The 21,571-nt window shown below is 51.1% G+C and overlaps 1 protein-coding gene across 1 annotated transcript; it reads left to right on the plus strand.

Annotated features, from left to right (window-relative positions):
• Positions 1–214: 214 nt before the first annotated feature.
• On the plus strand, positions 215–5,145 carry sgf29 (SAGA complex associated factor 29; the record flags this gene model as incomplete). Its single annotated transcript, XM_038780344.1, has 4 exons — positions 215–489; positions 1,696–1,731; positions 2,970–3,132; positions 4,563–5,145. Coding segments are annotated over 4 exons (591 nt in total), but the record flags the coding sequence as incomplete, so codon positions are not given.
• Positions 5,146–21,571: the final 16,426 nt, after the last annotated feature.

Genomic DNA, 21,571 nt, shown 5'->3' on the forward strand with positions numbered 1-21,571 from the left:
GGCTGGAGAGGGGTGAATGGGCCTCCTCCTGTTCCTGTGTAACAGGCTGGAGAGGGGCTGAATGGGCCTCCTCCTGCTCCTGTGTAACAGGTCGGAGAGTGGCTGAATGGCCTCCTCCTGTTCCTGTGTAACAGCTATAGAGGGGCTGAATGGTTCGTAGCCTGTTGTCACAAATTTGAGAACGAAATAGTCAAAACATTTCTCAATCTCTCCCTGTCACTGTGTGTCTCCTCCTCCGTCCGTCTTCCTCTCTCTCTCTCTCCTCGTCCGTCGCCCTCCCCTCCCCCTCCGTCGCACTGTGTGTGTGTCTCTCTCTCTCTCCACCCCTTCCCTCCCACCTAGGCCCCCTCCTCTGTGTGGAGCGATTCCGGCCTCCGGCGACTACGTGGCGAAGCCTGGAGATAAAGTTGCGGCTCGGGTGAAGGGTCTGGATGGGGACGAGCAGTGGATCTTGGCCGAGGTGGTCAGCTACAGTCACACAGCGAACAAGTGAGTGCGAGGGGTGGGGGGAAATGGGAGGTGGGGGAAGGGGGAGGGCGCAGGGCCTCGGAGAGGGGGGGGCCGCAGGGCCTCAGAGGGAGGGCGAAGGGTCTCGGAGGGAGGGGGAAGGCCTCGGAGGGAGGGCGAAGGGCCTCGGAGAGGGGGAGGGGGCCGCAGGGCCTCGGAGAGGGGGGGGGCACAGGGCCTCGGAGGGAGGGCACAGGGCCTCGGAGGGAGGGCGAGGGCCTCGGATGGAGGGCGAAGGGTCTCGGAGGGAGGGCGAAGGCCTCGGAGGGAGGGCGCAGGGTCTCGGAGGGAGAGCGAGGGCCTCGGAGGGAGGGCGAAGGGCCTAGGAGGGAGGGCGCAGGGCCTCGGAGGGAGGGCGAAGGCCTCGGCGGGAGGGGGAAGGCCTAGGAGGGAGGGCGCAGGGCCTCGGAGGGAGGGCGCGGGCCTCGGAGGGAGGGCGAAGGCCCCGGGGGGCGCAAGGCCTCGGAGGGAGGGGGAAGGCCTCGGAGGGAGGGCGAAGGCCCCGGGGGGCGCAGGGCCTCGGAGGGAGGGCGAGGGCCTTGGTGGGAGGGCGCAGGGCTTTGGAGGGAGGGCGAGGGCCTCGGAGGGAGGGCGCAGGGCTTTGGAGGGAGGGCGCAGGGCTTTGGAGGGAGGGCGAGGGCCTCGGAGGGAGGGCGAGGGCCTCGGAGGGAGGGCGAGGGCCTCGGAGGGAGGGCGAGGGCCTCGGAGGGAGGGCGATGGCCTCGGAGGGAGGGCGCAGGGCCTCGGAGGGAGGGCGAGTGCCTCGGAGGGAGGGCGCAGGCCTCGGAGGTAGAGCGAGGGCCTCGGAGGGAGGGTGCAGGGCCTCGGAGGGAGGGCACAGGGCCTCGGAGGGAGGGCGAAGGCCTCGGAGGGAGGGCGAAGGCCTCGGAGGGAGGGCGCAGGTCCTCGGAGGGAGGGCGCAGGGCCTCGGAGGGAGGGGACAGGGCCTCGGAGGGAGGGGACAGGGCCTCGGAGGGAGGGGACAGGGCCTCGGAGGGAGGGGACAGGGCCTCGGAGGGAGGGGACAGGGCCTCGGAGGGAGGGCGCAGGGCCTCGGAGGGAGGGCGAGGGTTTGTGCCAGGGGCCTGTCTGCTGGAGGGCACGGAGCCCCTACCGCCCCTCCTCAACCTCCTTCGGTCCCTCAAATTCCCGACACTAATTAAACAAGCTCTCTTCCGTCTTTTCCAGATACGAGGTGGATGACATCGATGAGGAGGGAAAAGAGTGAGTTTCTATATTTCTGAGGAATGCGGCACTCCCTCAGCACTGACCCTCTGACAGTGCAGCACTCCCTCAGCACTGACCCTCTGACAGTGCAGCACTCCCTCAGTACTGACCCTCTGACAGTGCGGCACTCCCTCAGTACTGACCCTCCCACAGTGCAGCACTCCCTCAGTACTGACCCTCTGACAGTGCGGCTCTCCCTCAGTACTGACCCTCTGATAGTGCGGCACTCCCTCAGTACTGACTCTCTGACAGTGCGTCACTCCCTCAGCACTGACCCTCTGACAGTGCGGCACTCCCTCAGTACTGACCCTCTGACAGTGCCGCACTCCCTCAGTACTGACCCTCTGACAGTGCGGCACTCCCTCAGTACTGACCCTCTGACAGTGCGGCGCTCCCTCAGTACTGACCCTCTGACAGTGCAGCACTCCCTCAGTACTGACCCTCTGACAGTGCAGCACTCCCTCAGTACTGACCCTCTGACAGTGCGGCACTCCCTCAGTACTGACCCTCTGACAGTGCTGCACTCCCTCAGTACTGACCCTCTGACAGTGCGGCACTCCCTCAGTACTGACCCTCTGACAGTGCGGCGCTCCCTCAGTACTGACCCTCTGACAGTGCGGCACTCCCTCAGTACTGACCCTCTGACAGTGCGAGTCTCCCTCAGTACTGACCCTCTGACAGTGCGGCACTCCCTCAATACTGACCCTCTGACAGTGCGGCACTCCCTCAGTACTGACCCTCTGACAGTGCGAGTCTCCCTCAGTACCGACCCTCTGACAGTGCGGCACTCCCTCAGTACTAACCCTCTGACAGTGCGGCACTCCCTCAGTACTGACCCCTTGACAGTGCGGCACTCCCTCAGTACTGACCCTCTGACAGTGCGGTGCTCCCTCAGTACTGACCCCCTGACAGTGCAGCACTCCCTCAGTACTGACCCTCTGACAATGCAGCACTCCCTCAGCACTGACCCTCTGACAGTGCGCACTCCCTCAGTACTGACCCTCTGACAGTGCAGCACTCCCTCAGTACTGACCCTCTGACAGTGCAGAGTTACCAGTGCAGAATGTAAACAGTTTCCCTGTCACGCGACGATTGTGTAGCTCTGACCCCTGACCACCAGTTGACGGTACGTTCGAAGGCCCGCAGTCCGCATTTCAAGGCTCTTGAAAGTGCCTCACTTGCTTTGTCTCCGTGCCTGTCGAGCCTGATCGGTTCATTGTTTCTTTCTGTTACAGGCGTCACACTCTGAGTCGCAGGCGCATAATCCCCCTCCCACAGTGGAAAGCGAATCCCGAGACCGATCCGGAGGCATTATTCCAGAAAGATCAGTTGGTCCTCGCTTTGTATCCACAGACAACCTGCTTCTATCGCGCGCTCATCCACACTGCACCACAGCGGGTAAGCTACCTCCCTGGGAGAGAGAGAGGAGACTGAGAGACACCAGTCAGTGTACAGATATCTCCCTGAGAGAGAGAGAGGGGACTGAGAGACACCAGTCAGTGTACAGATATCTCCCTGAGAGAGAGAGGGGGGACTGAGAGACACCAGTCAGTGTACAGATACCTCCCTGAGAGAGAGAGGGGACTGAGAGACACCAGTCAGTGTACAGATATCTCCCTGAGAGAGAGAGGGGACTGAGAGACAACAGTCAGTGTACAGATATCTCCCTGAGAGAGAGAGGGGACAGAGAGACACCAGTCAGTGTACAGATATCTCCATGAGAGAGAGAGGGGACTGAGAGACACCAGTCAGTGTACAGATATCTCCCTGAGAGAGAGGGGACTGAGAGACACCAGTCAGTGTACAGATATCTCCCTGAGAGAGAGAGGGGACTGAGAGACAACAGTCAGTGTACAGATATCTCCCTGAGAGAGAGAGGGGACTGAGAGACACCAATCAGTGTACAGATATCTCCCTGAGAGAGAGGGGACTGAGAGGCACCAGTCAGTGTACAGATATCTCCCTGAGTGAAAGGGGACTGAGAGACACCAGTCAGTGTACAGATATCTCATGAGTGAGAGAGGGGACTGAGAGACACCAGTCAGTGTACAGATATCTCCCTGAGAGAGAGGGGACTGAGAGACACCAGTCAGTGTACATATATCTCCCTGAGTGAGAGGGGACTGAGAGACACCAGTCAGTGTACAGATATCTCCCTGAGAGAGAGGGGACTGAGAGACACCAGTCAGTGTACAGATATCTCCCTGAGAGAGAGGGGACTGAGAGACACCAGTCAGTGTACAGATATCTCCCTTAGAGAAAGAGGGGACTGAGAGACACGTCAGTGTACAGATATCTCCCTGAGAGAGAGGGGACTGAGAGACACCAGTCAGTGTACAGATATCTCCCTGAGTGAGTGAGGGGACTAAGAGGCACTAGTCAGTGTACATATATCTCCCTGAGAGAGAGGGGACTGAGAGACACCAGTCAGTGTACAGATATCTCCCTGAGAGAGAGAGAGGGGACTGAGGGACACCAGTCAGTGTTGTGATATCTCCCTGAGAGAGAGAGGGGACTGAGAGACACCAGTCAGTGTACAGATATCTCCCTGAGAGAGAGAGGGGACTGAGAGACACCAGCCAATGTACAGATATCTCCCTGAGAGAGAGGGGACTGAGAGACACCAGTCAGTGTACAGATATCTCCCTGAGAGAGAGGGGACTGAGAGACACTAGTCAGTGTACAGATATCTCCCTGAGAGAGAGGGGGGACTGAGAGACACCAGTCAGTGTACAGATATCACCCTGAGAGAGAGGGGGGACTGAGAGACACCAGTCAGTGTACAGATATCTGAATTGAAGGAACTGTGTGTTCTGTGTTTTTTGCAGCCGCAGGAAGATTATTCTGTCTTGTTCGAGGACACATCGTACGCTGACGGTTACTCGCCCCCCCTCAACGTGGCACAGCGCTACGTGGTGGCCTGTAAGGAAACCAAGAAGAAATGAATCAGCCCCAGCGAGGTGCAGGCCAGCTCGGAGAGCGGAGTGAGGGGGCGCCGAGGTCCTGGACTCTTCCCTTTGTTTTCCCTCCCATCACACACACCGAACCCTCCTCCTCTCTGACATTTCGCCCTGCCACAGCAAACCAGTTCGCTGTGTCTCTGGCCCACGCCGCCTTCCACAGTCGATCATCCAAGTGTTTCGGATGTGGGCCTCGCGCATTCTGTAGAGTTACTGGGATAGATTGGAGTGTGGATGTTGTGGCTCTGATTCACCTGGGACCACCTGTACCCCACCCCCTCTTTCATGATCAGGTTATGGTCCAGTCAGAAATCCCTGTGTCCCGCTCGTGATCCTCTGACAGTGCGGCGCTCCCTCAGTACTGACCCTCTGACAGTGCGGCGCTCCCTCAGTACTGACCCTCTGACAGTGCGGCACTCCCTCAGTACTGACCCTCTGACAGTGCGGCACTCCCTCAGTACTGACCCTCTGACAGTGCAGCACTCCCTCAGTACTGACCCTCTGACAGTGCGGCACTCCCTCAGTACTGACCCTCTGACAGTGTGGCACTCCCTCAGTACTGACCCTCTGACAGTGCGGCACTCCCTCAGTACTGACCCTCTGACAGTGCGGCACTCCCTCAGTACTGACCCTCTGACAGTACGGCGCTCCCTCAGTACTGACTCTCTGACAGTGCGGCACTCCCTCAGTACTGACCCTCTGACAGTACGGCGCTCCCTCAGTACTGACCCTCTGGCAGTGCGGCGCTCCCTCAGTACTGACCCTCTGACAGTGCAGCACTCCCTCAGTACTGACTCTCTGACAGTGTGGCACTCCCTCAGTACTGACCCTCTGACAGTGCGGCACTCCCTCAGTACTGACCCTCTGACAGTGCGGCACTCCCTCAGTACTGACCCTCTGACAGTGTGGCCCTCCCGCAGTACTGACCCTCTGACAGTACGGCGCTCCCTCAGTACTGACTCTCTGACAGTGCGGCACTCCCTCAGTACTGACCCTCTGACAGTACGGCGCTCCCTCAGTACTGACCCTCTGGCAGTGCGGCGCTCCCTCAGTACTGACCCTCTGACAGTGCAGCACTCCCTCAGTACTGACTCTCTGACAGTGTGGCACTCCCTCAGTACTGACCCTCTGACAGTGCGGCACTCCCTCAGTACTGACCCTCTGACAGTGCGGCACTCCCTCAGTACTGACCCTCTGACAGTGCGGCACTCCCTCAGTACTGACCCTCTGACAGTGTGGCCCTCCCGCAGTACTGACTCTCTGACAGTGTGGCACTCCCTCGTCACTGACTGAAGAGTTTGGGACATTTTGGAGCTACAGAAAACTGAGGAAGGATTCCTGCCTGTCCAATGCATCGAGAATGAGTGACTTCGCTGATCATAGTACAGGCTGTCCAGACACGAGATACTTTTAACAAGAAAGACTGGATTCGCACCAAATCTGGAAGAGAAATCAAAGAGAAGTTTTCTGTTAACTGTTGAACTTGTGGTCTGATTATTTTCCAACTATTATCATTTTTGAACCTTCACCATCTCATATTGTCAAAGAACAAAGTAAAGTACAGCACAGTAACAGGCCATTCGGCCCTCCAAGCCCGTGCTGACCATGCTGCCCGTCGAAACTAAAATCTTCTCCACTTCCTGGGTCCTTATCCCTCTATTCCCATCCTATTCATGTATTTGTCAAGATGCCCATTAAATGTCACTATCGTCCCTGCTTCCACCACCTCCTCCGGCAGCGAGTTCCAGGCACCCGCTACCCTCTGTTCGTGATCCCATATCAGGATCTCGCGTTGTTTCACTGACATCCCTCGCTCGACTGTGACCATTCACTTCCAATTGTCAGTGCGTTCCCCTGGGTGATTAATACTATTAATGATCTTCATTAGTGTCACAAGTCGGCTTACGTTAACAGTGAAATGGAAAGCCCCTCGTCGCCACACTCCGGCGCCTGTTCGGGTACACTGAGGGGGAATTCAGAATTTCTACATTACCTCACAAGCGCTTCTTTTGGGACTTGTGGCAGGAAACCGGAGCACCCGGAGGTAATCCACGCACACGCGGGGAGAATGTATTCAGCTGTGCAAACCAATACGCCGTGTCCAAGTGGATATGGTCCTGCATCTGATGAGGAGAGATTGACGAGGTTGGGATTGTTCTCGTTGGGAGTTCAGAAGAACGAGGGGGGATCTCATAGAGACTTATAAAATTCTAACAGGACTAGAAAGGGTAGATGCAGGGAAGATGTTCCCAATGATGGGTGTGTCCAGAACCAGGGGTCACAGCCTGAGGATTCGGGGTAAACCATTTCAGACGGAGATGAGGAGACATTTCTACACACACACAGTGGTGAGCCTGTGGGATTCATTACCACAGGAGGTCGTTGATGCTAAACATTGAATATATTCAAGAGGCGGCTGGATATAGCACTTGGGGCGAATATGGGGTTACGAATGAATGGCGGAGCAGGGCCGAATGGCCTCCTCCTGTTCCTATCGTCTACGTTTCTATGATACCCACGCTGACACTGAGATGTGGAGGAAGGGAATGCTGGTCTGCCTTGTTACGACACACTGGGCTGGTCGATTTCAGCCCCATGGACTCCGGATTCACAACAGGTGAATAATCCTTCAAAAAATTCCCGAGGTCTTTGGGATTTGTCTGCCCAGCAATCCCAGTCACTAGGTTTGTAAGTATACACACACTTTATAAAATGAGGAAATGTGTAGTGAATGCAAGCGAATAGCAGCAAGCTAGCCTACTCCCCCTTTTAGCTGTCCCACTCTCCAGCCACACACATAAGACAGACAAACACTGAGGGGGAGAAAGGGGGTAAAAGAGAAAAGGGTCTTTGCTTCCAATGGCAGGCTCCCCTCACGCTTATGATTACAGCCTCTGGTTTACAGCTGGTGATGGTCTTGGCCGGGTCATTCGTTCAGTGCGTTATTTGCAGGCAGCAGGGCTTCTGGAGAGTCACTTCAGTTCTTATCAAACTGGGCCTTCAGCCCGGACGTTCACGCTCAGACCTGTTTCTTTACTGGGACACTGTGGGCTGGATCCTCCGTTTCAGCTGCTACGCCCGCGGAGTATATGTGGTCTTTCACGACCAAACGATCGACGTAAAACCCCCCCCACCAATTCGGGGACCGGTGAGGGGCTAGCACTAGCTCCCACGCCAAGAGTGGCTGGGTGCGGATGCGCACGGCTGACGGTCAGCAGTGCTTGTGCTCCGACCCCCCCACCCCACCAGTCGATTCTCCGCTCGCTCGCCGATTACGACATTGCAGTCGGGCAACCGGAGAATCCCGCCCTTCGTCTCACATCAAACCCCAGCTTCCAGCCCGCCCTCCGGCTTCAGGCCTCCGCAGTTTGGAGGGAACGACGCCCAGTTCTTGCTGGAGAGAGTCGGTCCTCACAGTTGGCCTGACGGAGAGAGTTCGGCTGGTGCTGTTGGGAGGGAATTAGTTGGAATCCACCCAGGCTGCCGAATTGTTCTTTTAATAAATTTGGAAGTACCCAATTAAGGGGCAATTGACCAACCCACCTAACCAGCACATCTTTGGATTGTGGGAGTGAGACCCACGCAGACACGGGCAGAATGTGCAAACTCCACACGGACAGTGACCCAGAGCCGGGATGGAACCCGGGTCCTCAGCGCCGTGAGGCAGCGGCGCTAACCACTCTGCTGATCCAGACTGCAGGATTAGAAGTGGAAATCGAGAAGCTCCGAAACATTCCAGTGGGATCAGATCCAATCACATCTGCCTTCAATATCATAATCCCAGCCAAGCTCACATCAAAGCTCCAATACCTAAGACTTGGCTCCTCACTCTGCAACTGGATCCTCGATTTTCTAACCCAAAGACCACAATCAGTAAGAATAAACAACACCTCCTCCATAATAGTCCTCAATACCGGTGCCCCGCAAGGCTGCGTGCTTATCCCCCTTCTCTACTCCCTGTCCACACATGACTGCATGGCAAAACTTGGTTCCAACTCCATCTACAAGTTTGCTCGTGATACAACCATAGTGGGCCAGATCTCGAATAACGACGAGTCAGAATACAGGCGTGAGATAGAGAACCTAGTGGAGTGGTGCAGCGACAACAATCTCTCCTTCAATGCCAGCAAAACTAAAGAGTTGGTCATTGATTTCAGGAAGCAATTACTGTACACACCCCTGTCAGCATCAACGGGGCCGAGGTGGAGATGGTTAGCAGCTTCAAATTCCTAGGGGTGCACATCGCCAAAAATCTGTCCTGGTCCACTCACGCCGACGCTATCACCAAGAAAGCACAACAGCGCCTATACTTCCTCAGGAAGGAAATTCGGCATGTCCACATTAACTCTCACCAACTTTTACAGATGCACCATAGAAAGCATCCTATCGGGCTGCATCACAGCCTGGTACAGCAACTGCTCGGCCCAGGACCGCAAGAAACTTCAGAGTCATGAACACAGCACAGTCCATCACACGAACCTGCCTCCCATCCATGGACTTCATCTACACCTCCCGCTGCCGGGGGAAAGCGGGCAGCATAATCAAGGATCCTTCCCACCCGGCTTACTCACTCTTCCAACTTCTTCCATCGGGCAGGAGATACAGAAGTCTGAGAACACGCAAGGACAAATTCAAAAACAGCTTCTTCCCCACTGTTACCAGACTCCTAAACGACAATCTTATGGACTGGTCTTCACGTCTTCTCCATTGAGTAATACAACACTCCTGACTGCTTCACCCAATGCCGGTGTCTATGTATTTATATTGTGTAGTTTATGAAGTCTTACAACACCAGGTTGAAGTCCGACAGGTTTGTTTTTTTAATCACTTTCGGAGCGCTGATCTTTCCTCGGGTGTAGTGCTCCGAAAGCTAGTGATTCAAAACAAACCTGTTGGACTTTAACCTGGTGTTGTAAGACTTCTTTCTGTGCTCACCCCAGTCCAACATCTCCACATCAAGTGCATTTTATGTTTGCCCTATTATGTATTTCCATGGACGGAATGATCTATCTGAGCTGCACGCAGAACAATACTTTTCGCTGTCCCTCGGTACACGTGACAAGAAACCAATCCAAACTACCTGTTGCCGAGCAGAGCACAGCCTTTTGGGCCCATTCACTGGCCACATCAATCAAACCGAGTCATCACTGAGGCCAACCAATCACCCAGCCTAAAACAGCACAGCCTCCTGGCATCCGCTTGTTTGAATTGGAGGCTGCTTTGCCTTAAAGTCACAGGTCCATGAAACATGGGAAAGATCTACCCTGCGGATTTAACGGCACTTTGCGATCACTAAAACTGAGTAGAAATTTGAGTTAAAACTTCTCGGGTGCAAACAAGAATCTGTTTTATTTGCCTCTATTGATTACAATTGAGTCATTTAAAGTCTAATTTTCTAATAGGTCCAGCTAGCAAAGGACTCAAGAGAAGCAATCTTGTTGACAGTTTAACTTTCAAATAATACAGAAATGATTTTCTTGCTTATGGCAAACAACTTGCAAAACTTCAAAAGTCAGAAAGTGAAATATGAAAAACAGAGAGACAGCGAATAGTGAAGTCAAAGTGTAGATCGATTCATGAAGTAAAAGATGGCCGAAGAGATATCACGGTTATACCAAATCATATCAGGATTTAGCCATCTGTCTACACCCCAATGTAATTCTAATTGGTTTGGTTTAACATCAAATAAGTTTGATTCGACACTCATCCGCCTGTCATTAATAGACAACATTAACTTAAAATGTATTCTTGTATGAGCTATGGAATGTGATTCAGCTTCCTAATCGCATAAACTTGCTTGTTAGGACAATGGTCTCTATGTTGTTGCCATGGAGCTTGCCCTGTCCTTGAGTTACTTTAACTTGGAATTATATTTGTTAGCTGCATAGGAATTCTGCTGTTCTGTGTTCTGTTTGCAGCTATGTTTTAAAATGCTGAATGTGTGTTTTGAAATGACCAGAGGCTATGGGTGAGTTTTTAAAATGGTCAATAGACCAGGGGCTTAATGCTAAGTAGCTATCTTTTACCTATCACTTTTACCGAGATAAAATAGCTGGCTTCTACAAACATCCATGGATCAAAATTGTAACAGCAGAAATGAAAGAAGGGAGTAAAGTGGAGGGACCCTTGCAGTCTGGAAAAGAAACGATTGGAGCCTGCTAAGTGGAAGCTGGTATATTTTTTGGCCTGTCAGACATTACAACAGCACAATAAATGAGCCGTTCCTCAAACTTTTCCCAACTATCCACCATGTTTTCATGAAAGACAAGTGGGTCGATGAAGCAAACGCTGTGTGCTATCTTTCCAACTCCTGGTACCGTGTTGATGCTTTGGGCCCCTGAATCACAGGCAGCAGTGACTTGTAACAGCACTTATATAGGGTTCAGCAACCTGGACTACGTACAGACGCCACCCCGGGGCCCTGGAGGGGTACCATCGACGCTGTCTGACATGGATTCCCCACATCGACCAGGAAGGCAGGCGAATGGACATCCTTGGAGGAGCCAAGAACACCGGCACTGAGGTCACGCTCCTCCGAAGCCAACTCTGCTGGGCCGGCCACTGGTTAGGATGTCAGAATCCCGACGGCCAAAGTAAATCCTCGCCCAGCTCGAGGAAGAGTGCCAAAGAGGAGGAGTAGGAGGACAAGGGAATCATTTTAAAGACAACCCGAAGGCTTACCTCAAGAAATGGATCATCCGCCTGGGAGGCTGTTGTTTAGCAGAGGCTGACCTGGATGTACCTCCTGTGGCCATCTAAAATGGCCGCCAGCAAAGGGAGTTGTGGTCAAGTTGGGACACAGACAGTGCACAGCCCCTGTGTATTGTGCAAAGGAAAACCAAACCAAACTGAAACCTGCTCCTGTTAGAGGTCAATCGCCGATTTCCCCAGGACAATGGAGTCAAATTAAGGAATAGCAACAGTAGCAGACTCACCGGCGCCACCTCCTCTTATTTGGAAAGGCATATACACTTGGGACAATAATGACTAGGACCCACCCAGCCATCGAGCTCCCAGCCCCTAATTGGCCGGTATCGATCAGAGTGATGGAGACCCTATCGATCCATTCGATCCAGAGTTAGCACCACCCAAATGGGTGTGAGAAAGGAGAAGGATAAGAGGCCCTGCGCACTAGGGATCGGCTTCTTTTGGGATCGGCCTGTGCCCACACCAATCGCAGCATAACGGCCAGCCAAGTTCAACACCCGCGATCACTAACTGAGAGAGACGAGCCGCAGCCGAGACGTACCTGACGACTTCCAGCCGACACACGTGGGGACTCAGGTAAGGGCCTTATCCACCTGCACAGAGCCGGTCACCCAGAAGTTAAGTAAAGGTCATCTTAGTTGATAGGTGTCGCTGAATGCGTAGCCGCGTGTATCATTGCACAGAGAAATATGTTATGTGTTTCATAATAAACTTTTGAACTAACATCCTGGTTGTGCGGTCATCTGGTCAATACAAGAAACGGACTCGCGGCTTGTGGTTAGTATTAGCAACACTCCTGATTGAAGGGGCACAATTCTTCGAGGACACGCAACGGCTAGAGGAGTCCCTGCAAAGGAGCCTGGGAAAGGAATACTAGTGATCCAGAGTCCGAGGGCGAATCCCATCTCCGAGAACACCCGCAAAGTGTGCGGACAAAGATGTGGCTCTCGGATTGAGATCATCAGCCACGTAAGGACCCACAGGAACTGTGACCAGTGACACAGAGCTTCTGACACAACAATGATACTCGGGAGTGAAGATTCTTCATCTTCAGCTAGTAATATAAAAGAAGATATGAAGAGATTTTTTTCAATATATAAAAGGTAAGAGAGAAGCAAAAATACACATTGGACCACTGGAAAATGTGGCTGGAGGAGTAATAATAGGAAACAAAGAAATAGCAGACAAACTGAATAGTTACTTTGCATCAGTCTTCACGGTGGAAGACACCAGTGGGATGCCAGAGCTCCAGGAGAACCAGGGGGCAGAGGTGAGTTTAATGGCCGTCACTAAGGAGAAGGTTCTTGGGAAACTGAAAGGTCTGAAGGTGGATAAGTCACCTGGACCGGATGGACTACACCCCAGGGTCCTGAAAGAGATAGCTGAGGAGATTGTGGAGGCATTCGTGATGATCTTTCAGGAATCACTGGAAGCAGGAAGGGTTCCAGAGGACTGGAAAGTGGCTAATGTAAACGACTGTTGAAGAAGGGAGGGAAGCAGAAGACAGGAAATTATAGGCCGGTTAGCCTGACTTCGGTCATTGGTAAGATTTTAGAGTCTGTTATTAAAGGTGAGATCGCAGAGTACTTGGAAATGCATGGTAAAATAGGACTGAGTCAGCACAGCTTTGACAAGGGGAGGTCGTGTCTGACCAATCTGTTAGAGTTCTTTAGAGGTAACAAGGAAGTTAGACAAAGGAGAACCAGTGGACGTGATTTGTTTAGATTTCCAGAAGGCCTTTGACAAGGTGCCGCATAGGAGATTGTTAAATAAGTTAAGAGCCCATGATGTTCAGGATAAGATCCTGGCATGGATAGAGGATTGGCTGACTGGCAGAAGGCAGAGAGTGGGGATAAAGGGGTCTTTTTCAGGATGGCAGCCGGTGACTAGTGGTGTGCCTCAGGGGTCTGTGCTGGGATCACAACTTTTCACAATATACATTAATGATCTGGAAGAAGGAACTGAAGGTACTGTTGCTAAGTTTGCAAATGATACAAAGATCTGTAGAGGGACAGGTAATATTGATTATCATACAATTTACAGTGCAGAAGGAGGCCATTCGGCCCATCGAGTCTGCACCGGCTCTAGGAAAGAGAACCCTACCCAAGGTCAACACCTCCACCCTATCCCCATAACCCAGTAACCCCACCCAACACTAAGGGCAATTTTGGACACTAAGGGCAATTTATCATGGCCAATCCACCTAACTCGCACATCTTTGGGCTGTGGGAGGAAACAGGAGCACCCGGAGGAAACCCACGCACACACGGGGAGGATGTGCAGACTCCGCACAGACAGTGACCCAAGCCGGGAATCGAATCTGGGACCCTGGAGCTGTGAAGCAATTGTGCTATCCACAATGCTACCATGCTGCTGGAAGCAAGGGGGCTGCAGAAGGATTTGGACAGGCTAGGAGATTGGACAATGAAGTGGCAGATAGAATACAATGTGGAAAAGTGTGAGGTTATGCACTATTGGAGGAGGAATGTAGGCATAGACTATTTTCTAAATGGGGAAATGCTGAGGAAATCAGAAGCACAAAGGGACTTGGGAGTCCTTGTTCACGATCCCTTTCTGGGTCCCCACGTGTGTCGGCTGGAAGCCGTCAGGTTCGTCTCGGCTGCGGCTTGTCTCTCTCAGGAAGCTATCGTGGGTCTTGTACTTGGCTGGGATTTATGCTGCGATTGGTGTGGGCACAGGCCGATCCCAAAAGAAGCCGATCCCTAGTGCGCAGGGCCTCTTATCCTTCTCCTTTCTCACACCCATTTGGGTGGTGCTAACTCGGGATCCAATGGATCGATAGGGTCTCCATCACTCTTAAGGTTAATGTGCTGGTTCAGTCGGCAGTTAAGAAGGCAAATGCAATGTTAGCATTCATGTCGAGAGGGCTAGAGTACAAGACCAGGGATGTACTTCTGAGGCTGTATAAGGCTCTGGTCAGACCCCATTTGGGGTATTGTGAGCAGTTTTGGGCCCCGTATCTAAGGAAGGATGTGTTCGCCTTGGAAACGGTCCAGAGGAGGTTCACAAGAATGATCCCTGGAATGAAGAGCTCGTCATATGAGGAACGGTTGAGGACTCTGGGTCTGTACTCGTTGGAGTTTAGAAGGGTGAGGGGGGATCCTATTGAAACTTACAGGACACTGCGAGGCCTGGATAGAGTGGACGTGGAAAGGATGTTTCCACTTGTTGGAAAAACTAGAAGCAGAGGACACCATCTCAGACTAAAGGGATGATCCTTTGAAACAGAGATGAGGAGGAATTTCTTCAGCCAGAGGGTGGTGAATCTGTGGAACTCTTTGCCACAGAAGGCTGTGGAGGCCAAATCACTGAGTGTCTCTAAGACAGAGATAGATAGGTTCCTGATTAATAAGGGGATCAGGGGTTATGGGGAGAAGGCAGAAGAATGGGGATGAGAAAAATATCAGCCATGATTGAATGGCAGAGCAGACACGATGGGCTGAGTGGCCTAATTCTGCTCCTATGTCTTCTGGTCTTATGGAATGTCACAGTGGTTTGACTTTTACCTTCAACAAGTGTATTCTGCACCGAGCTCAGTCCCGAGTATTATGGGCCAGGGTTTAGAGAACCCCAAAGTGTATCATGGAGTTCACCTGACCCACAACTTTTAATAGATTGTGGTATGGGGAGCACACGGCCCACTCTACAGGTGTGGTAAAGCAGAAATGGAAAAGTATTTTTTAAAGCGAAACAATGTTTATTCTCTGAACTCAAGTTAACCTTTTTTAAAACATACAGTGACCATCTTAGCAACCATTAATTCAAATACAACCCACAAAGAGCACAACACTAAGTAAACCTTTAAGCTTTCCTTTTTAACATCGATACGACTTAAAAACAAAACCTTTAACAGAAGCACATCAGGTTTACATTCACTACTGAAAACATTTTTAGTTCTGAATTTATCAAATGATCAAGAGATAGTCTTTTGATGGCAGAGAGATCAACAGCACGCCTGCTCTGTCTGGCTTCAGCTCCAACACTGATAACAAAACTAAAACACACCCTGCAGCCAACAGCCTAAAACAAAAGTAAAAAAGCTGACAGACAACTCAGCTCCACCCACTCTCTGACATCACTGCAGTAGTAAACACCCATTTCTTAAAGGTACTCTCACATGACACGAGTAAAACCCCTTTTGGTTACCCCGCACTAACTGTCCATTTATACCCTTCTGGAGGCGATGCCAGGAACCACCCCCCGCCTTTAATACGGCAATGTTGTGAACCATGGAAAGAGACACGGCCTGAGATTCCTGCTCCCGACCCGTGTAGCAACGGGAATGTGAGTTTCAGCAGCAACCCCATCGGGGCAAACATCAGCGAGTGGTCAGTTCCGCACCATCTCCGTGTTGTTCCTTTCTTACCCCTCGACCCCGTCCTGTCTGCAGAGCTGGACCCGGCTGTTATTGTCTCCGCCAAGTTTCAACTTCACTTTGTTGTATATTCAAAAGACCCGAACCTCAGGAGCACCACAAACAACCTTCCCATGCACAATGCAAATATCCTGAAAAAGACGTTCCACCTTCCACTGAGATATTATTCCTGGTTTGTCTGTCAAGTCTGAAAATGGGCAACATCTTCCAGTTATAAAGAGCCCCAGGCCAGGACACAATGGAAATAAAGAGTTCTTTCCTCATTATATTGAGTAGACAGAGCTGAGGGACGTCTGCTGCTGGACTGACTGAATAAAGGAAGGTAGTTACTTAGAGCTTTGCCTCTTTAACGTGAGGATCTGACGCTGCTGTGTACTGGAGATAATGGCGTTACCATAACTCCCACTGCAGACCTCCCTGCTGCCCCTCGAGACAGTCAGGCGGCTGGGGCAAGGACACGGCCTGACCATGAAGTTCCCCCATCATTCCTCTCTCTCCAGTGCGCCTCCTTCAACCGCCCAGATTTCTCGAGCTGCTTTCACGTGTTTCTTCACAGTGATTCCTTCGATAAAGCAGCAATGTCTCTCTTACCTCGGCGTCGACAACGCTGCCACCACGGTATATAATTGGGTCCTTTTATCTTGGGCTCTCGGGGTGGGGCAGACTGCAGACATATTGGGGGATCTGTTGAACACTTGTTTATTAGAACTACATCAGAACAGGTTACAGATTAGGCCTGGAGCTCTGACCTCACCCAAATTCTCCCCGAGAGTCTAACACACGACTGCCTTGGGCAGAGCCACATCATCATCTGCTTCATATATTTGCACATCCCATCCGATAAACCTGGAGGACATCAACCATTGGAGATTTGGAGAGAAAATAAGGTAACAGCAGGAGCTCTTTCTCTAGTCCCTACCCCGCTCTCTCTCTCTCTGTCTCCACATTGCTCTCTCACTGTGTCTACATCGCTCTCTCTGTCTCAACGTCACTCTCTCACTCTCTCTGTCTCTACATCGCTCTCTCTCTCTCTCTGTCTCTACCCTGCTCTCTCTCTCTCTCTCTTTTCTCTCTCTGTCTATTTCTCTCTCTGTCTTTTTCTTCTGTCTGTCTCTTTCGCTCTGTCTGTCTCTCTCTCTCTCAGTCTCTTTCTCTGTCTGTCTCTGTCTCTTTCTTTCTCTCTCGCAGTCTCTATCTGTCTCTCACAATCTCTCTTTCTCTCTATCCGTACCCCGCTCTCTCTCTCTCTCTCTGTCTCTACATCGCTGTCTCTCCATCTCTCTCTCTGTCTTTCTCTGTCGCTCTGTGTCTCTCTCTCTTTTCTCTCTCTGTCTGTCTCTGTCTCTTTCTTTCTTTCTCTCAGTCTCTATCTCTCACAATCTCTCTTTCACTCTGTCTGTCTCTCTGTCTCTTTCAGTCTCTACCTGTCTCTATCTGTCTCTCACAATGTCTCTTTTGCTCTGTCTCTCTCTCTCTCTCAGTCTCTATCTGTCTCTTACAATCAAGTCGTAGTCCACATTGGCACTAACGACATAGGTAGGAAAGGGGACAAGGATGTCAGGCAGGCCTTTAGGGAGCTAGGATGGAAGCTCAGAGTGAGAACAAACAGAGTTGTTATCTCTGGGTTGTTGCCCGTGCCACGTGATAGTGAGACGAGGAATAGGGAGAGAGAGCAATTAAACACGTGGCTACAGGGATGGTGCAGGCGGGAGGGATTCAGATTTCTGGATAACTGGGGCTCTTTCTGGGGAAGGTGGGACCTCTATAGACAGGATGGTCTACATCTGAACCTAAGGGGCACCAATATCCTGGGGGGGGGAGATTTGTTAGTACTCTTTGGGGGGGGTTTAAACTAATTCAGCAGGGGCATGGGAACCTGGATTGTAGTTTTGGGGTACGGGAGATTGAGAGTAGAGAGGTCAGGAGCACAGATTTGACTTCGCAGGAGGGTGCCCGTGTTCAGGTAGGTGGTTTGAAGTGTGTCTACTTCAATGCTAGGAGTATACGAAATAAGGTTGGGGAACTGGCAGCATGGGTTGGTACCTGGGACTTCGATGTCGTAGCCATTTCAGAGACATGGATAGAGCAGGGACAGGAATGGTTGTTGCAGGTTCCGGGGTTTAGGTGTTTAAGTAAGGTCAGAGAAGGGGGCAAAAGAGGGGGAGGTGTGGCGCTGCTAGTCAAGGACAGTATTATGGTGGCAGAAAGGATGCAAGATGGGGACTCTTCTTCCGAGGTAGTATGGACTGAGGTTAGAAACAGGAAAGGAACTCACACTGCTGGGAGTTTTCTATAGGCCACCTAATAGTTCTAGAGATGTAGAGGAAAGGATGGCGAAGATGATTCTGGAAAAGAGCGAAAGTAACAGGGTAGTTGTTATGGGAGACTTTAACTTTCCTAATATTGACTGGAAAAGATATAGTTCGAGTGCATTGGATGGGTCGTTCTTTGCACAATGTGTGCAGGAGGGTTTTCTGACACAATATGTTGACAGGCCAACAAGAGGTGAGGTCACTTTGGATTTGGTTTTGGGTAATGAACCAGGCCAGGTGTTAGATCTGGAGGTAGGTGAACACTTTGGAGACAGTGACCACAATTCGGTGACCTTTACATTAGTGATGGAAAGGGCTAAGTATACCCCGCAGGGCAAGAGTTATAGCTGGGGGAAGGGCAATTATGATGCCATTAGACATGACTTAGGATGTGTAGGTTGGAGAAGTTGGCTGCAAGGGTTGGGCACAGTGGATATGTGGAGCTTGTTCAAGGAACAGCTATTGCATGTTCTTGATAAGTACGTACCAGTCAGACAGGGAGGAAAGGGTAGAGCGAGGGAACCGTGGTTTACCAAAGAAGTGGAATCTCTTGTTAAGAGGAAAAAGGAGGCCTATGTGAAGATGAGGCGTGAAGTTTCAGTTGGGGCGCTTGATAGTTACAGGGAAGCGAGGAAGGATCTAAAGAGAGAGCTAAGACGAGCAAGAAGGGGACATGAGAAGTCTTTGGCAGGTAGGATCAAGGAAAACCCAAAAGCTTTCTATAGGTATGTCAGGAATAAAAGAATGACTAGGGTAAGAGTAGGGCCAGTCAAGGACAGTGGTGGGAAGTTGTGTGTGGAGGCTGAGGAGATAAGCGAGATACTAAATGAATACTTTTCGTCAGTATTCACTCAGGAAAAAGATAATATTGTGGAGGAGAATGCTGAGACCCAGGCTATTAGAATAGATGGCATTGAGGTGCGTAGGGAAGAAGTGTTGGCAATTCTGGACAAAGTGAAAATAGATAAGTCCCCGGGGCCTGATGGGATTTATCCTAGGATTCTCTGGGAAGCCTGGGAAGAGATTGCTGAGCCTTTGGCTTTGATTTTAGGTCATCATTGGCTACAGGAATAGTGCCAGAGGACTGGAGGATAGCAAATGTGGTCCCTTTGTTCAAGAAGGGGAGTAGAGATAACCCCGGTAACTATAGGCCGGTGAGCCTAACATCTGTGGTGGGTAAAGTCTTGGAGAGGATTATAAAAGATACGATTTATAATCATCTAGATAGGAATAATATGATTAGGGATAGTCAGCATTGTTTTGTGAAGGGTAGGTCATGCCTCACAAACCTTATCGAGTTCTTTGAGAAGGTGACTGAACAGGTGGACGAGGGTAGAGCAGTTGATGTGGTGTATATGGATTTCAGTAAAGCGTTTGATAAGGTTCCCCACGGTCGGCTATTGCAGAAAATACGGAGGCTGGGGATTGAGGGTGATTTAGAGATGTGGATCAGAATTTGGCTAGTTGAAAGAAGACAGAGAGTGGTAGTTGATGGGAAATGTTCAGAATGGAGTTCAGTTACGAGTGGCGTACCACAAGGATCTGTTCTGGGGCCGTTGCTGTTTGTCATTTTTATAAATGACCTAGAGGAGGGCGCAGAAGGATGGGTGTAAATTTGCAGACGACACTAAAGTCGGTGGAGTTGGAGACAGTGCGGAAGGATGTTGCAGGTTACAGAGGGACATAGATAAGCTGCAGAGCTGGGCTGAGAGGTGGCAAATGGAGTTTAATGTGGAGAAGTGTGAGGTGATTCACTTTGGAAAGAATAACAGGAATGAAGAATATTTGACTAATGTTAAAATTCTTGGTAGTGTGGATGAGCAGAGGGATCTCGGTGTCCATGTACATAGATCCCTGAAAGTTGCCACCCAGGTTGATAGGGTTGTGAAAAAGGCCTATGGTGTGATGGCCTTTATTGGTAGAGGGATTGAGTTCCGGAGCCATGAGGTCATGTTGCAGTTGTACAAAACTCTAGTACGGCCGCATTTGGAGTATTGCGTACAGTTCTGGTCGCCTTATTATAGGAAGGACGTGGAAGCTTTGGAACGGGTGCAGAGGAGATTTACCAGGATGTTGCCTGGTATGGAGGGAAAATCTTATGAGGAAAGGCTGATGGACTTGAGGTTGTTTTCGTTAGAGAGAAGAAGGTTAAGAGGTGACTTAATAGAGGCATACAAAATGATCAGAGAGTAGATAGGGTGGACAGCGAGAGCCTTCTCCCGCGGATGGAGGTGGCTAGCACGAGGGGACATAGCCTTAAATTGAGGGGTAATAGATATAGGACAGAGGTCAGAGGTGGGTTTTTTACGCAAAGAGTGGTGAGGCCGTGGAATGCCCTACCTGCAACAGTAGTGAACTCGCCAACATTGAGGGCATTTAAAAGTTTATTGGATAAGCATATGGATGATAAGGGCATAGTGTAGGTTAGATGGCCTTTAGTTTTTTTTCCATGTCGGTGCAACATCGAGGGCCGAAGGGCCTGTACTGCGCTGTATCGTTCTATGTTCTATGTTCTATCTCTCTTTCGCTCTGTCTGTCTCTCTCTGTCTCTTTCTGTGCCTCTCATTCTGGTCTCTCTGTGTCTTTTCACAGTAACTTCATTTGAAGCCTACTTGTGACGATAAGCGATTTTCATTTCTCTCTCTCTATCTCTGAACCGGGCCCCTTGCCCAGAGAGAAGGCGAAGGAATGAAACCAAACTGGTTCCAGTCCTGTCAACACTTGCAATCTGTCTCCTCGATTGGTGACAAACTCCTCCTCAAAGTTAAACCTAATTCACAGCTCAAAGATTAAACTGACTGAGATTCAATAAGGTAAGAACATAGAACATAGAGAAATACAGCACAGAACAGGCCCTTCGGCCCACGATGTTGTGCCGAACTTTTGTCCTAGGTTAATCACAGATCATAGAATTTTGGACACTAAGGGCAATTTATCATGGCCAATCCACCCAACCTGCACATCTTTGGACTGTGGGAGGAAACCGGAGCACCCGGAGGAAACCCACACACACACGGGGAGGATGTGCAGACTCCACACAGACAGTGACCCAGCTGGGAATCGAACCTGGGACCCTGGAGCTGTGGAGCAATTGTGCTATCCACAATGCTACCGTGCTGCCCTTTAAGAACAAATTAATCTACACTCCATTATTCTACCATAACCCAAGAGCTTTGCCTCTTTAACATGAGGATCTGACGCTGCTGTGTACTGGAGATAATGGCGTTACCATAACTCCCACTGCAGACCTCCCTGCTGCCCCTCGAGACAGTCAGGCGGCTGGGGCAAGGACACGGCCTGACCATGAAGTTCCCCCATCATTCCTCTCTCTCCAGTGCGCCTCCTTCAACCGCCCAGATTTCTCGAGCTGCTTTCACGTGTTTCTTCACAGTGATTCCTTCGATAAAGCACCGATGTCTCTCTTACCTCAGCGTCGACAACGCTGCCACCACGGTATATAA

This window comes from Scyliorhinus canicula, chromosome 20, assembly GCF_902713615.1.
Source record: "Scyliorhinus canicula chromosome 20, sScyCan1.1, whole genome shotgun sequence".
Classification (NCBI taxonomy): Eukaryota; Metazoa; Chordata; class Chondrichthyes; order Carcharhiniformes; family Scyliorhinidae; genus Scyliorhinus; species Scyliorhinus canicula.